The sequence below is a fragment of the Pleurodeles waltl genome, chromosome 4_2, assembly GCF_031143425.1.
Source record: "Pleurodeles waltl isolate 20211129_DDA chromosome 4_2, aPleWal1.hap1.20221129, whole genome shotgun sequence".
Taxonomy (NCBI): Eukaryota; Metazoa; Chordata; class Amphibia; order Caudata; family Salamandridae; genus Pleurodeles; species Pleurodeles waltl.
Window position 1 is genome coordinate 732,456,315 of NC_090443.1, and position 17,050 is coordinate 732,473,364.

Here is a 17,050-nt window from a genome sequence, read left to right on the forward strand (position 1 = left end):
GACTAAAAATTACTTTGATGTAATAGTGCCTAGGCCAAAATCCACTTTTGTAAAATGACACAACATGTCTCAGAAAACAGATGGTCAACTGTTGAACATTCTGAAGAAGAAGTGACTGTACAAGGTGTCAGGCTCGCTCATGAATACTTCTCACCTCCATAAAATAAATGACATTCCCGTGAGGGACAAGTCGAGGTACTGTCTACATTGGATGGCAACCTTGCATAAATGTTTATTATGTGTATACACTGATATAGCCTGTTGTAGAATAGCTTAGCTGACATTTACATGTCTGCGTGGAAGAGGAATGGAAAGAGGTGTGCTGCTTCAGCTCTGGGTTCAAAATGCAAATCTTCGGCTCCCCCTAACTCCAGTCTCCACCGCTCCCCCTCCGAGCCCCGGGAGCAGTAATTAATGGCTTGCCTAGGAATTCAAGCCCAGGCTGGGGCAGTTGCTGACAGGCACCAGAGGGAGAGAGGCAAAGAGGAGGGGAAAATGGCAAAAGGAGAACTGAGGGAGCGTGCACCTGACTCCGCCTGGCGACCAGCCATTCTGCGCACTGTGGCCATAGGGCTGCACAGCCAAAGCGGTGACTACCAAAGAGAGAGAGGGCGACTGAGCCCTCTTCCAAAGTTACCGACTGGAGAGCAGCGCTAGGATTCCTCCTGCAACACAGCGGAAGACAAATGTTTCTACTGCAAAACTTCATGGCTGGCCGCAGCCACAGAGCTGGACACGTGGGCTGCATGACTCAGTGTCCTCCTTGGATTACTCTAACTCGGTAACACTGTGAAGTAAATGGTGCCTTCCTGAAACGGCTGAACGCTTAGAATGGGTGTTAACTCACTTGATTTCACTGCACCGTCACCATCAGTGGTGCTTAAAAACGTCATTATTAAGTGCTATATAAAACAAGTAACGATGAGGGAGAGGTGGTGGGGGCGGGAAGACACGAATAGGAAACTCAGGGATGGGCGGGAGATGCTGGGGGACGACAGTGTATGCCAAATCAAAACAAAAAAGTAGTACTCCTGAACTTAAGTAAATGGACTGAAGATCCATGTAATAGGGTCAGTCTGCAAGGTGTAACAAAACAGCCTCAAGGCGGGACAAATGTAAAGCATTTACCAACGAAATTAAGGGATTTTTGAAATGCACCCAGTAACGAAAGAAAGTGATGGGCGTATTAAAGCCCACAGAATAAAGATTACAACACGTCGGAAAGCAGCGCTGCTATGCTCAACCTAAATATGGCATGTAGAAGATCTTTGTCTCTTCTATAGAAGAAAAGGGTAAAGTGAGAACGCATTATGCTGCAGGGGCTCGGATCCAAGCAACATTCAACAAGGTCCTGGAGCCCAGCACATTACACTGATGCAATACAAGCGTTGCATGTGAGGGTACATCTCCTCAGTTTGAATTTTCAACTGCAAGACCCATATACAGTGGTGTAACGAAACTGGAGGGCCCCCTGCATAGAACATGCATGGGCACCCGTAAGCTCTCGTGCTAGTGTGCCGTGCTGAGGGGCCCCCCGGAGCTCAGGCCCCCATACACCGCAGGGGCTGCAGGGGCCTTTGTTACGCCACTGCCTGCAGATATAAACTAGGGCTATTAAACTAATGATTTACACCTACCTTTGTGATCTAGGGTATTTTTCTAGCACACCCAGATATGTTAAGAGTTCTTTTCATTGAATTAAAAACGTGGTTTTAAGGTACAGGGCCCCATTGTTATTTATTTGGTAAGTGAATGTGGTGATACCAGGGTCAGATACAACCGTTCTGGTCTAATATCCCCAGTCCAATTTCCAGTCACAATGAGTAGCCGGCCAGAATGTGGAATATCATGTGGGTCTGGGATTACAAGCTCCAATTATACAAGTGGTTTCCTATTCTGTCCCTTTCCAATGTGCAAATGGTTTACTGGAAGAACGTCAGGGCCCAGCAGGGCCTGGGCAGGGCTGAATAGGAAACCACTTCACCCTATTCAAAATAAGACCATAAGTTGTTCCAGACAAAACATCAAAAAATCATAAGTTAAACACAAGCCCTTTGGTTTTAATAAACACGGGATAGCACTGCCACTCTTCAAGGCGGGTAGATTTGAGTCACCCAACAGGCATCAAACCATGTACCTTTTATTACTTTTAATGTTTTTTAGGCCAACGTGTTAAGGCTTCTTTTCAATGAGCTTACTGATTTTAGAGTAAAAGCCCTCACTGAGCTGAGTCACATGTTGGCCGAGGTGGAGCAGAATCACTGCTGATTTTTGTAAGGTCTTGTGCAGCGACAGAGTGGGCTACCATTTAAAATGACACGTTCATCATTTAGAAAGGGAGGGCAAATGCACATCCAGTGTCTCAAAATGTTTTTAAGCATAAGTTAGTATAGTTTGAACACAGTATTGCTGTACTGCAGTACACAAGTTACTTGTATTACAGTGCACAATTTGCTTACTTGTTCAAAGCTAAGCAAATTATGTGAGAATATGACAATTGTAAGTACATAAGGCATGAAAGTTTTTGGTAAAAAGAGTAATAGTTGTGCAATGAAGTGAAAGCCCTTTTGGAAATGATCTATTAAGATTTTTTCAGTTAGTGTTGAGGCTTGCAATGTTTTCTGCAAACAGAAGAAAGCAACTTACGCTGTTAAAGTAAGCAACACTGTCTGCAGAATCCAGGTGTTGCACCGTCTCGCAGCTGTTCAATGGAAACTCCAGGATGAAATGGGTCTCGTTCATCTTTGCTTTGCAGGAAGGGTCACGTAGAGAAAGTTCTGTCCCCATGTATCCATGAGCCTGAACAGCAAGGAATCACAAGAATTGACAAGAATTTAGTGTACCTAAAATGACTACATAAAAACATTGTGTATAAATATGACAAGGAAGGTTATATCTAAAGGGAAACATGCTTGCTTTTAAAAAAATATATACAGTGTTGTTCAGTATGTAAGAATACAATGTATATCTATTTAATTTTGTTGCTGATATTTCTTAATTGTGTGAGTTATGGCCCACTGTATAGGGTCTTGGTTCAGTGTGTTTTTTGCTGATTAGTTTATATTGCTCTATACAAGAAAAGTGGCTGATAACAGTGAATACAGTAATAAGTCAGTGGTCATAAACTATCATTTTTCTAACCAAATTTAATAACGTTCATACAGATAGCACAGTACTCTAGAGTAAAGTAAATTAAGCACCCACATACAAAAACATTGGTCTACTTCAAAACGATATCTGACAAACATTAACACGCAACAAAGCGGACAAACACGTTTTTTTACAAAAACTTAGGTTCATTGTGATCGTACTCCAATCATACTTATAATCCAAATTAATGTGGTTATAATCCTGAGTCTATAAAACAATCCACATAGGAGATAGTTGCAATGGAGAATACATCAGGCAGATACTTCTGTCCATTTCTTGTAACAGACTTGTTCCTTAAATTATTTCAGATATTATTAAGAGTTCAAGTAACTCCTCCAATACAAAAGGTCGACACGTTTTGGCCCCTGGTAAATGCGGGCCTCCTCCGGACCATGGAAGAGAGAATTACCTGCTGCCGGAAAACCGGTAAATCACCACGGGCAGCGGGAAAATGCATTTAGAGAGTGTTCAGATCTGCTCTGCACAGCGTGAAGTGGCAGCAGCCTGTGTCTGCTTCTAAACCGGGTCTAACCCAATTAGACTGACCCTACTACGGGCACAGTAGACGGGCAATTCTGGAGAAAATGGGCATCTACTCAAGTAAGGAGTCCAGATATATGGAAAATAGGCCTCTGGCTAGCCGGGCAGTGTTGAAAAAATCGGGAATCTGCTAAAGTCGAAGCCCAGATAAGAGGAAATGAGTCCTCTGTCAACGCTAGAACAAAAGGTCCATTTGGACTGAACGCATGTTCGTGCACTGAGACGTGCACAACATTGAACGCACACACATGCACTGATGAAAATATGTCACAATTATAAGCAGATTTTTAAGATATACCGTGGACAGGCGTTTAGATTATTTTAAATGTTGAGGAGAGCAGAGAGAACTGACATGTTGGCTGATTTCCTCTTCCTCGAGCAATTATATTCTCAGTCACAGACAACAACCACAAAATAAGTAAAATTGTACGTATCCAATAAATATACATAACAACCATACATTTGCATGCATCTAGGGAGCAATGCTGTGTGTGTGGAGCAGCTAGCTGGAAACTCCACAGTGTCCCCTGTAATGCTTCCTAGAAGTACACCAATACTGCAAAATGCAAGAAATATCCCAAAGCATATGGTGTCCAAGGATTTTTTCCTAACAGGAGATGTCCTGGTATAGTAATAAAATGTAATGACGAACACCTAAAGAACTTGGTTTAAAAAAGAGTGTGGAGAGGCCACATGATTACCTGTATGCTTCTAAATAAAATACAAATACTGCTAAATACTAAAAACAAACAAATGCACACTGTGTCCATGGACTTGTAAGGATTTCTACACTATCTAGGTTTCTCCACAGTGGGAATGGAGCCTCCTGTGCAAACACATTTTTTTCTCTGTAGAGAAAATATTTTCACTATAGAGCAGGGGTCTCCAACCTTTAGTGTAGTAAGAGCTACTTATGATTAGTGAAAATTATACTGAGCTACCCATTTTATTAGTGTTGTAATAGTGGTGATATCTGACACAACTACATTACTGGCCACCACATGCAAGATTACTAGCAGGAATCACCTCAGTGCATCAGGCAGGGTTGCTAGTAGTAATGTTAAAAAGGCTTTATCAGTTCGGAACACCTCTAAATGGGTAACACATAAGAGACATAGCTGTGATGCCCCAGGGACCAAGGTAATAATACAAGTAACAAGTCTCACTCACACCACATGATTTATCACTTATATCAGCTTTAAATATATATTTGCAACTTCAATCACTTTTCTCTAACCATTACTTTCTGGAAAAGGTTCTGTAAATATACACAGTTTCATCATGAATACATGCTTTTCAATTCTACTCTACACACACTAATTAAACCAAGTACAACTTCTAATTTGGAAGGCTTGGCTGCACACAGGAGAACAGCTTACAAGCAGATCAAGAGCTCCAGTAGCTCAAAAGCTACTTGTTGGAGAAGCCTTCTGTAGAGAAAGTCCTTCCACTACACCTCCAGCAAATGTGACGTTAATCTGTTCCCCTTTTCATTCTGGTAAATCTCTGACCATTTTGAGGGTGGGAAGAGGCTGCATCAAAGATTAGGGATGCCCAGAAACTTGCATGTTTCTGGGTATTTCCAAACTTTCAAGGCAAACCACACTGTGGAACATCCACTTCCCATCTTTGAGTGGGATTTACTATTAAAGATTTCTCTGCCTCTGACTTCTTGGTCAGCATCTGCTCGCTCTCCTCTGTGCAGCGCCACCTGTTGCGTCTGTTGCTGCCACTGCCGCGTTTCGTACTGAGAGCCTGCCTGACTCTCTGTTCAAAGCCCACCTCCACCCGCAGGCTCTCGCCTGTGCCTCATTCCTGGTGGCCTAGTGGCCATCTCTATGTATCTTGCTGTCTCTTTTTTTCTTCTGCTTTATTTTTTCTTTTCCTTCTTATTTGTCTCTTTCTCTCTCCTTCAGCCTTTCACTCTCCCTGTGTTTCCCGCACCGCTGCTGCCCCTGTGGCCCCATCTCCATTCCCTTCCTATAAAGCACTTTACCACCCTCCCTCATCCCAGCTGGCCGGACTCCCCACCTCCCTCCCCCTTTTGATGGCGGCCGCTGTGCGCCCACGCCGCTGGCGCTCCTATGGCACACCAAAGGCAAGCCCGCCAGTGCCTGTCTGTGGCTGGACCACACCCAGTGCCACAAACCCTGGTGTTCTGAACTTCCATCACTATGCCCCGGATACCCTCGAACTACTTCCTCCTAGGCCACCTCAACCACCACACTGACAACGGCAATGACACCAACACCGCTTCCCTGCTCGACATCCTCACCACAATAGGACTAAAGCAACTGGTCACCTCGCCAACACACATCCCTGGACATACGCTCAACACCATTTTCTCCACCAGCAACAACATCACCGTCGACAACACCTCCACACTTCACTGGACTGACCACCACTGCAGCCATTTCGATATCACCTCACTGACCATCCACCTCTACACACTCTGAGCCCTAAGAAGAAAATGGAATCAGATCCCCAAGGTCAGCTCTCCAACACCCTCAGAAAGTCTCCCCGCCCCTCACCGCAGATGCTAACATCTCAGCACAGAACTTCCACCAATGGATCTCCGAATGCACCAACACCCTAGCACCTCTTCGTAAGACCTTAGCTAAACACCACCTCAAGAAGGCCAGCTGGTTCTCCCCCACACTCCAGGACTCCAGGCGCACCTGCAGATGGCTAGAGAAAAGATAGAGGAACAGCAAGTCCCCTGAAGACTTCAATGCCTTCAAAGCTGCCACCAAATCCCACCACCACCTCATCAAAGTCACCAGAAAAGCCACCCTGAAGGACCTTATCAGCGCCACCACTCACAAAACCAAAGATCTATTTGCCATGGTCAAACAGTTTGCCAAACCCTATCAGAAATGGCAAGCATCCCTCCATCTCAAGACCTCTGTGGCAGGCTAACCAACTACATCCACCAAAAAATTAAAGACATATACGACAGCTTTGGATCCCAAGACCCTGTGAGCCCTCCAACAACCCCCAAGATCCGACCCATCGAACAACCACAGACCCTGCACCACTGGACCACCCTCACCACAGACGAGACCCGCACCATCATGGGGAGCATCCACTTTGGAGCCCCTATGGACCCCTGTCCTCACCACATTTTCAACAAGGCAAACACATCATCGCACCCGAGCTCCAACACACCCTCAACTGTTCCATAGAGACAGCCACTTTTCCAGAGGACTGCCGCAAAACCATAACCCATGCCCTGGGTACCAGCAGACTCAACTATGGCAACGCCCTCTACACGGGTACCATCCAGAAAAACCTGAAGAAACTTCTGCACATCCAAAACACCTCCGCCAGACTCATCCTGGACATTCTCTGCTGCAAACATATCTCCCATCACCTAAGAGACCTCCACTGGCTTCGTATCGAAAAAAGAATTAACTTCAAGCTCCTCGTCCACACTTACCAGGCCCTCCACGACCTAGGATCCGCCTACCTCAACCACTGCATCACCTTCTACTCCCCCACCAGCCCTCTCTGCTCCGCTCAACAGGCACTAGCCACCGTACCCCACATATTGAGGACCTCGGTTGGTGGAAGATCCTTCGCCTACCTCACGGCAAAGAGCTGGAACACCCTGCCCGTGCACCTCAGGGAATCATTATCGCTACTTCAATTCAGGAAGGACCTTAAAACCTGGCTCTTCAACTGAAGCTCAGAGGACAAACCCCCTTAGCACCTTCAGACCCTTATGGGTGAGTAGTTGTGCTTTATAAATCCGAATTCGATGGGATTTGCCACAACTTGCAATAGTGAATTCATTTACTCCGGCCAGGAAACCCCTTGATTTATTCCAGGTAGGCATAAGTGAGATATTTTCAGCTGTAAATGTACGTTTACAAAAGAAGATAACATTGTGAATAGGCCCCAGCGGCTACATGGGAAGACTTATTCTATAATGTTAATATCTGGAAGATCAGGCATGACAACTAGCATGTTCTAAATGCTTAACAGCACCCCAGACTTAATCCAGGTTACAGCATTTTTGGACTAATATATAGCTTACTTATTCATGCATTTCAGGCTTTTCAAAATAACTATAACATTACTACCAGCTATAACCAATTCAATTGGTAAATAATGCATACATAAAACATGTAGGACAATATCGTCAATGTGTTTGTATAAACAACCTTAAAAACACACCAGCAGATAACCATGGTGATATGTGCTGTCTCTGTGATGAGTGTCTGAAGATGGGAGGATGGCTCAGTTTGATGATCATTTGAAAATGACAAATGCAGTGTGCTGGAGGTATGAGTTCCAATCATCCTTCTGAGATGAGTAAATTGTGTAACAAACTATGTGCTGTTTACAGCACTTAGGCCCTCATTACATCTGGCTAAAATGTCACAACTCATCCATATACTCAGTGTACTGGTGTACTGGTAATTTCAAGTTGGGGACAATCTGGCCCATTATGTATTGGATCCCTGAGGAACAACCAGCAGAACTGATAATTGCTCATTTTCTCCCCCTGATTTTCACACAGCAACATCTGAAATCTCTGTATGAAAGTAAATCAATTCACAATATACCTTGGTTGGGGCCATAAGTGTTGTTACCAGCCCTATATGAATTATGAGACCACTCATAATAAGGGACTAAGTAGTGCAGTATTTTGTGCCATGTCAAAGCAAATCATTATGATCATTACCCTGGTAGCTGATTTCAATATTTAAGCACCACCAACCTGTAAGCTCTGCTTTTCCACTGTCACCAGCATCATTTGGTTGTCGCACTTTACAAAAAGGTCTATGTTGCCATTTCCTTGCACTTCCCCAGGTTGCTTATGATTGGTTAAGAGAACTTCAATGCCATGTCCAAGGATCATCTGTCTCGATGATGGCATCCCTTCCTCTATCTTGTCATTCCCTTCTCTGTTGATGTGAAATGGAACTACAAAGCCGTCCCTTAAGTTGGGACTTAAACCAAGAAGTTCTGTCAGCTCTGGTGGAATAATGTGATCTTCATCATTCATCTCCACTAGAAGGAAATGCGAAACACATTAAACTGTCAGAAGCTCAACTGAAAGGGATAGAGCTATAACATTTGATTAAAAAATACCAAACACAAATAATGCTTCTTTAAAGTTTGAATGTATTTATGAATCACTGCTTTTTTGGCACTGTTTCATAAGTTTGTAATATCTCTATAACAGGGTGATTGGTTACTTCATAATAATGCACCGCAATCAGAATCAACGCACAAACACAACACATTAATAGTTACAACCTTGGTGCAGACATTAAATTCTCTTTTCTTTGGTTTTCACTTATATGTCAGCATTTCATGTCTGAGAGATTATACTTGTATTTTATTGTAATTGAGTTTCTCTTGCAAAAGAAATTGAAATATGGCCCTTATATTGCATATAATTTTCACAACAAAAATCAAAATAAGGTACTCAGCCTTTATCAATGTTTGTTAGCTGTTTGCATTTTAGAGCTAAGGGCATACCCTTAAATGCCCCTCTTCGGCAGGGATTGTGTGAATTTGAGAGATAAGAGCATAAAATCGTCCTTCTTTCTTTCTGAAAAGCCAATTCTATGTTTGCTAAGGGACAGGAAAGTCCAGTCCCATTTCTAAATGAATCTGCACCTCTTTCCAATTTTTAAAGGTAAGGTGCTTTTTTTTATCACTCCTTATTGCTGAATTTCTCTTAGATGAAAACCAGTACTTCATGTATTTTCCATAATATGTTTAGCCGCGAGGCCCTGAAAACTACCCTTTAGCGGTTGTATGATAGAACAACGCATCCCCAACCACGCATGCCTGAACAACGTGGTCGGAACAATGACCGTGTTGTTACCACAAATGCCTTTACCACACATGCCTTTACAACTATTTTTTGCTGTAAAGAAATGCATAGTAACGGCAAGCGTGGAACGGCATGCGTGGTTGTAGTATGCCACTCCCACCCTAAAAACACAACTACCCCAACCCCTAACCAGCCCTAAAAACACTACCCACCCCGCCCCTTAAAACAAAAGTACCCCAACTCCCCACCCACCCTGAGCCCTAAAACCTTCCCTGATCCCCCACCTGCCCTAAAAACAACCATCCACCACCCACCCTAAAATCAAAACTACTGCGACCCCATCCCACCCCTAAAAAAACCCTACCCTGACCCCCCCAACCTGCCCCTAAAAACAAAAATACCCCAACCCTGCCACCCCGCCCCTGAAAACAAAACTAATCCGCCCCCCCACCCCTGCCCCTAAAAATAAAACTACCTTGGCCCCCCATCCCTGCAAATGAAACTATCCCAAACACCACCACCCCCACCCCTAAAAAGAAAAAATTCCCCGTCCCCCCACCCTCCCTAAAAACAACAGACCCTCCCACCCCAAAAATAAAACTACCCCACCCCGCCCCTAACAAATCTACCCGCCCCTAAAAACAAAATTACCCCATCCCTAAAAACAAAACTACCCCGCCACCCCACCCTAAAAACCAAACTGCCCCACCCCTAAAAACAACTACCCCAATACCCCCCACCCACCCTGAGCCCTAAACCCTATCCCGAACCCACCCCCAAAAATAAAACAACAATTCCCCCTCACCCCACCCTTAAAAACAAAATTACCCTGACCCCCTCACCCTGCCCTAAAAATCAAACTACCCCGACCCTAAAAACAAAATTATCCCCGACCCTGCCCCTAAAAACAAAATTATCCCTACCCCTTAAAAAAAAAAATCCCAACCTCCCCCACCCCTAAAAACTACTCCCAACCCTGCCCCAGCCCCACTTACGTGACGGGGCCTCTCCTGGTGCACTCTCCCTTTTTCTCTGCCTTAATCACGCATGTGCGTTGTTCAGGCCATGCATGGTTAAGGCAGAGAAAAAGGGAGTTGTTGTTAACGCAAGCGTGGCTCCGCTTTCATTAACAATTTAATCGTTGTTCCGGGATCATTGTTCCAGATGTTCCCCACTTTAGCTAGTCAGGTCCTAGGAACCGAGTAGAGAAAACCTGAGCACCTCACCTTGAAAGCTGATGAAACATCTTACAATCAATTGTAATGCATCCTTTAAAATTAAAAGCAGGCCTTCCAACCCTACATACTGTCCTTGGTAGCTCAGGGAGTCAAGTGTGTCTCCGCATAGCCACTCTTTCCGGCCTGGATCCAAATCAGAGGATTGAAATGTCTTTATGCAGACGCTGGTGACATGAGAGGAAAGATCTAGCATAGCCAGCAGTAAAGTGGATGCTTTTTGAGCCAGTTAGTTTTGCTTTGTTTACTCAGACATCAGTACAATGTAATGTCAGTTTGTACTTTTGGCTTCTTCCCTTGCTTCTGTGTGCGTTGAGAACTGTAAGCACTGACTGCTGTACTAAGTTTTCAGAAAGTCCCTGCTACTTGTCACCTATGTCCAATGTACTCGCTGTCCATTTTCAATACGTCCTGTCCTGAATAAGGGCAGTTTTCTTCAGAATATGGGTAGTATGTTTCAAAGTTTACGGACCAACAACCATGTAGATTATGGTTTATGATTGTTCTTTCACACACTAGAAAATAAAAAATCCTCTAGCCAGTCCTCCGCAAAAAGTGACCCAAACCCAGATGCTGTACTTAAAATACAAACACATTTACGCCTAAAGGACCCATGTAGGACAGTCGGTTTTATGGGGGGCACCTTTAAATAAATAAGTGCCCCAGCATCTTTAAAAAGATCGCATGGCTGCAGGACTGTCCTATAGCATCTTGTATGGCAATGTCCATCCATTTTACTTTCATTTTTCTGCGATGTGTGCCTTTAGGTTAATGTTAACTGTGCACAAATGACCTATCCTTTTTTGAGATTTTAATAAACATCTCAATGTGATAAACATATAATTTGAATATTTGGTTAGACGGATAACAATTAAATGTCTAAAGAATGAGAATGACAGAATCTTGTCTTTGAATGTATTTATTTGGAGATTGCGTTTAATTCTAAATTAACAAAAAAATCCTTGGGGTCGGAGGAATGCAAACTTCACACCATCATATTTGGGTTGCATGGCTTTAAGCAGAGGCTTATTGTTTGCTCTGTTAATTGTTTTAAATAAAGTCGGTGCTACCATCGATCAATGTAGAACAAGTGTAATGCTGCATTGCAGGTTTCCATTTCAGTGGATTAAGGAGACAATCTTAGAAAGGCTCAGTGACTACAGTAGCTTAACAAAGGCTCCCACAGCTATTGGGGTGCGGGGAAGAACACCCCGCTGGCCACATAATGAACTTCCCTGCAGCCCAGCTGGAAACAGGACCTGAACATTGACACCGGCTCCAACTGGAGCCGGCGCCAATGTGGCAGTGCGGCGGGTGCAGCAGCGCCCGTCGCTCATTTCACTGCCCGTAAATTGGGCAGTGAAATGCACGATGGGGCTGTGCATGTGGGCCCCGAGTCACTCATTCCGCGCAAACCACCAGGGAAAGGCTGGTGGAATGCGACTCATTATCCGGAGGGCAGCGCTGCTTGCAGCGCTGCCCTGGCGGATCTGAAACGCCACCACTGCCAGGCTGCAGGGTGGCGGGAGGCTGGTGGTGGTGGCCTTTCCACCGTGTCGGTTAAGCCATGTTCAGAATATAACAGCCTGGACCACCATGCCATTGGCAGCAATGACCGCCACTGCTGGTGTGGCGGTCTAGACCGCCATGTTCTTTATGACCCCCTTAGTGACTATGGCACGGTGCTCCAGTTTAACCAATGATACTGGACAGATGGAGGGAGTCTACTTTCAGGAGAAGCAAAAGATCTACAATGACTTGGCAACAGCAAGACACGCTTTTATGTTCCATTACCAAGTTGTGTGGATGCAACATGGCTCACCTGTAGTGGAAAACTAATTGGTAGGCAATTTATATTTCCTTGTTGCAGTTGAAAGTGCCCTTGTGATACCTGGGATAATCATTGCAACATTTTAAACCCTGTCTGAGAAGGCACGCTTAAAAAATTATCCAAAGGGTTACAAGCAGGTTTTACCTTAATGATACAGAGTCCCAACTTGTTGTAGTAGTACTTTGTATAGGAAATCTTGTTTCAGCCAATGCTTTTTAAGCATATATACAGAATTTGTAGTGAAGAGGTAGAGTTAACCACATATTTGTTATGTACTTCTGGGGAAGCTGGAGGCTAAAACTATTGCTTATTTCTATTTTATCTTAAGTACAATATAGATTATTTGCCTTACTGTGATATTTTTTTATTTTTACTATAAAAAGAGGAGGGCTAAAGAAATTATGTGATATGTTACTGATTTTCGCTATAATTATTTCTTATAAGCACATGCGATAACACTTGTGGGATGTAGTTTACTTCATCGCTCGTATACATCAATGGTAAATAATAAATAAAGAAGATGGAAAGAAATGCGTTTTTAGTGCTCATGTCATACCATCAAAATAAAAGGCTTGTGCTTACCTGGGTCCTCAAGTCTAAGATGGAACTTATTAGCGACAGGTGTTTTGGTGTATGAAGTAACTGGGCTGTAGCCATGGTCAGATGCCCACTTCATCAACTTCTCCATAGTCGATGGAATGCCTGGCTCTACTGATTTGCTCATAACCATAGACCGCTCTGTCTCTTTTCCAAAGCCGATACTGTTAGGTGCCTACATATGAAAATAGTAAATTAGACTGTCGTGCTCTGACCACAAAGGATATGATCTCTACCAGTTTTATCATATTACAATCTACAATCTATTTAAGTAGACCTATTTGGCATCGGTTAATAACAGTAAAATAGGTCAAACGCAACATAAACCTTTGAATTTACCATTGTGTCCTAGGCAGAGAAACAGTCTGTATTTGTCAAGAATGCATCACAATTGACTTTATTATGCATTGTTTAATTGTACATTATGTTTCCCTTCCAAAACCTTGTGTGAATGCCAAAGCTATAATTAATTCACTGAGATGCACAGATTAAGTCTATTGAAATACAAATAAATAATCTCAAAGGGGATCATTGTTGGAGACAAGCTACTGCCTGAGCTCTGGCAGTATTAATTACTTTCTCCTTAGAGTTACAACGGTACATGTCTGTGGTCTGTGCTGGTGCAGTATTCTAAAAACGCCTCCATCCACACTAACGTGAAAAGATTGATTCTAACCAATGAAAATATTGTCCAGAGTAACAATGGTTGATGCATAAGAGAGCCGGGCTGTGATGTATCTGATCCTAACATCTATAGCTTCCTCACACTAACAGCAACAGAGACTTCACTGTAAATGGCACAAACCAGGGTTCAGAGAGTTGGCGATAAGGCAGCAACACGTGTCCACAGGGAGAAGAGGAAAGGAGGCATGTCTGACTGGGCATCCCTTTAAACTCGTCGATGTTTTTCGACTTGAGGATTCGAAATGCTTTGATGTTGTTACCCCCTGCTAAACCTGGTGACCACATCATTTAAAGAATTTCCTGTTGCATTGGAAGTGCCAAGCAGGCAAGGACAAGAGGTCTAGCAGAGAAACAGAGGACATGGTTGGGCAGTGTAGAAACAGTGAAGTCAGGTGGCAAGACTTCAGATATGCCTTTGCCCACCAGATTAAAGCAGGCAGGGTTGAGTCCCTGCTCTGGTGTGCTTATGCAGAGGCAGCCTTTTATTAATCTGTCAACACTGAGTGTTTCTTATAAACAAATAGTAGGAGATGCCCAGCAGTGACAATAGGATAAAGGGCACTAAGACAGCAATGCAAGGAACTGCCTGAACATAAGCAAAGCAGCTGTCAATGGTTTCCTCAAATAATGAGCTCTTTTCTTTGCATTCACTACTAGAAAGCAGTCACTAAGAAACAGGAAAGTTTTGGCGGTCACTGGAACGTGAGCCAACCAGTCAAATCATTAACTGTGTTAAGGATATGGATGCATCCATGGACACTGAAATCTCCTGTTGTACAGCTTCTTGCTCTACAAATACACAGAGGTCTACTTCCGAGATAGTGGAGATCAAATCAAAAGCAGAATACTGGGGAGATCACCTACATTTTCATTCCTACGCACGCAAAGCATCCCACCTCTTTGCAATGGTCTGGCTGTAAGGCATTTTTTACTACTGAAACTGGGAGATCCCGCTCAGTGGGGAAAAGCCATGGACAGACACTGCGGAGTGCAAGATTCCCCTATAAATACATCCTGCTTCTTATCCTCACTACTGACCTTGTCTTTGCTCCATGGTGTACTTTTCTGCAATCTCTGGGCAGCCTTGTACTGTGATTGTAGAGAGTCCAGACAGTCTGTCCAATTAGAGCCATTCACATCATATAAGTGTGATAAAGTGTGATCCCTCACATATTGTGCTGCAAAATATTTCCTTTCACCTTCTGCTGTCTACAGCATTTCAGTCCCATTCACAAAAGGAGCAGAAACACTGCTGACAGAATCACTGCAACAGACTCTCTAGGAAAATCCTTAGGAGAAATGATGCACACGTGTATAAATAAACGACACGTTCAAGAATTCTTCATTTTTTAGCTCTTAAAAACTGAGAACAAGATTGAAACACTAAAGTACAATTCAATAGTTCTCTAAAGCTTAAAAAGTAAGATCTTTAATAGTAATTGTGCATGTGATCTATTATATGGAAGCCACGTTGGACATGTCATGCAATCAACTATCAAAGTCAACTTTGGATTTATTTATTTTTCCAGTTCTTGAAGAGAAGCTTTTTCCTGCCTGATGATCAAGACACTTTTTAAATGAGCTCGTTGGCAATCACTGATGAGAACATAACATACACACCAGGATAAAGAAGGATACTTTCAAAAGCTTTAGCCAAAGAAAAATTGAATCTCAATCCAGGACAATCATAAACCAAATTCTCAGTCTTTACTGCTGCATCTCAAGCACATTCTGCCTATTTACATCTTTTATGCGCTTATTCTCTTCAGAGTGCAGTGTAACATCATGAAGATTTTTTGATATATTAACCTGATCTGAAAATGAAAGTTATCTTGACTAGATTATGTGACATGAACTTGTTACCGAAGTGCAGTATGGGCTTTGCGATTCAGTATTAGGAAGTGGCGTTTCAAGGGCGTCCCTTCCTAATACTGAATCTAAATGGTATGTATGATTGTTATGTGACCACGAATGCGGTCACAAAACAATTGCAGTTACCACCAATTTCAAACTGGTGTTAACCTATTTGTATAGGGGAAGGGGTCCCCAAGTGATCCCTTCCCCTTCGTGAATGGAAGCGAAAACATCTTTAAGAGCAGGCAGTGGTCCTACGGACCATTGCCTGCTCTTAAAAACTGAAAAGATAACTTTAATTTTTTTTTCGAAATGCATTCCGTTTTCCTTTAAGGAAAACAGGCTGCATTAAAAAAAAAAATACTGCTTTATTTAAAAGCAGTCACAGACATGGTGGTCTGCTGACATCAGCAGGCCACCATCCCTGTGAGTGCTGCCATTCCCAATGGGGTCGCAAAATTGCGATCTACCTCATGAATATTCATGAGGTAGGTCATTTGCGACCCCATTGGGAATTGCAAACAGTGTCATTGACACTGTTGTACATCCGGTTTTGCGACTCGCAAATTGCGAGTCGCTAAGACCCGCAGTTTGCAAGTTGCAAAAACAGATCTTCGTACATGTGGCCCTAAGTGATGTGCCCAGAATCACAGGATGTTGGGCCGACACCAAGACTCAAATGTGGCTCTCCAGTACCAAAGTCTTCAGCGCTAGCTTTTAGGCCACATTGCGTTTGACTGGGATGCATCAGATTTACCCACCTATTTGGCGTTTTGGGGGTATAACAGGTGGAAATTATTTGTTTGCCTGTTTTGTTTGTGAACCCAATGAAGAACAAAGGGGCATCCTGTCTGGAAAAGGAAAGCAAGGACTGCCTCTTTCTTCCCTTTCTATGTCTACACGTCCTTTAAAATTTGAATTTTTAAATGTAAACTTTATACAAGGCTAATAAAGAAGCTGTCACTGCCGGAAGACCGAATTATGAATAAATATTAAAATGCACTTCCTTGAGTGCTCTGCATTTTCAACAGTGTTGCCATATAGAGCAGCAGACAGTCAAGTAAACGCCCCATGTGCTCAACTATGTGCAAGTTAAACACGGGCAGAAATACTGTTGGCAGAATTTTGCAGCGTGGCTAGTTCTAATGTAAGTTGTTTGTCGATTTCAGATAGGTGAGGGGTAACATTTTCAAGTGTTTCCAAACGTGGGAATGTCCCACGCCATCCCATACGATCAAATCCAGGTGGGTACCATTGATATATTGCCAGGTTTTTCGAGAGTTCGCAATGTTATTCTGTTCGGTGCCAAATTTCTATTTTTGATTTTGTATATAAAGAAGGAACATTTGTAGCTACTATGACCTT

At 43.3% G+C, this 17,050-nt stretch overlaps 1 protein-coding gene across 1 annotated transcript in view; it reads right to left on the bottom strand.

Moving 5' to 3' along the window:
* The window catches only part of TGFBR3 (transforming growth factor beta receptor 3), a 399,166-nt gene that overhangs the window by 101,989 nt on the left and 280,127 nt on the right, over positions 1-17,050 (bottom strand). Inside the window, exons 7-9 of the mRNA XM_069232346.1 lie at positions 13,133-13,322; positions 8,417-8,709; positions 2,647-2,799 (exon numbers count right to left, since the gene is read on the bottom strand). Of these exons, the coding sequence (XP_069088447.1) occupies positions 2,647-2,799; positions 8,417-8,709; positions 13,133-13,322 (636 nt within the window). The remainder of the gene's footprint in view (positions 1-2,646; positions 2,800-8,416; positions 8,710-13,132; positions 13,323-17,050) is intronic.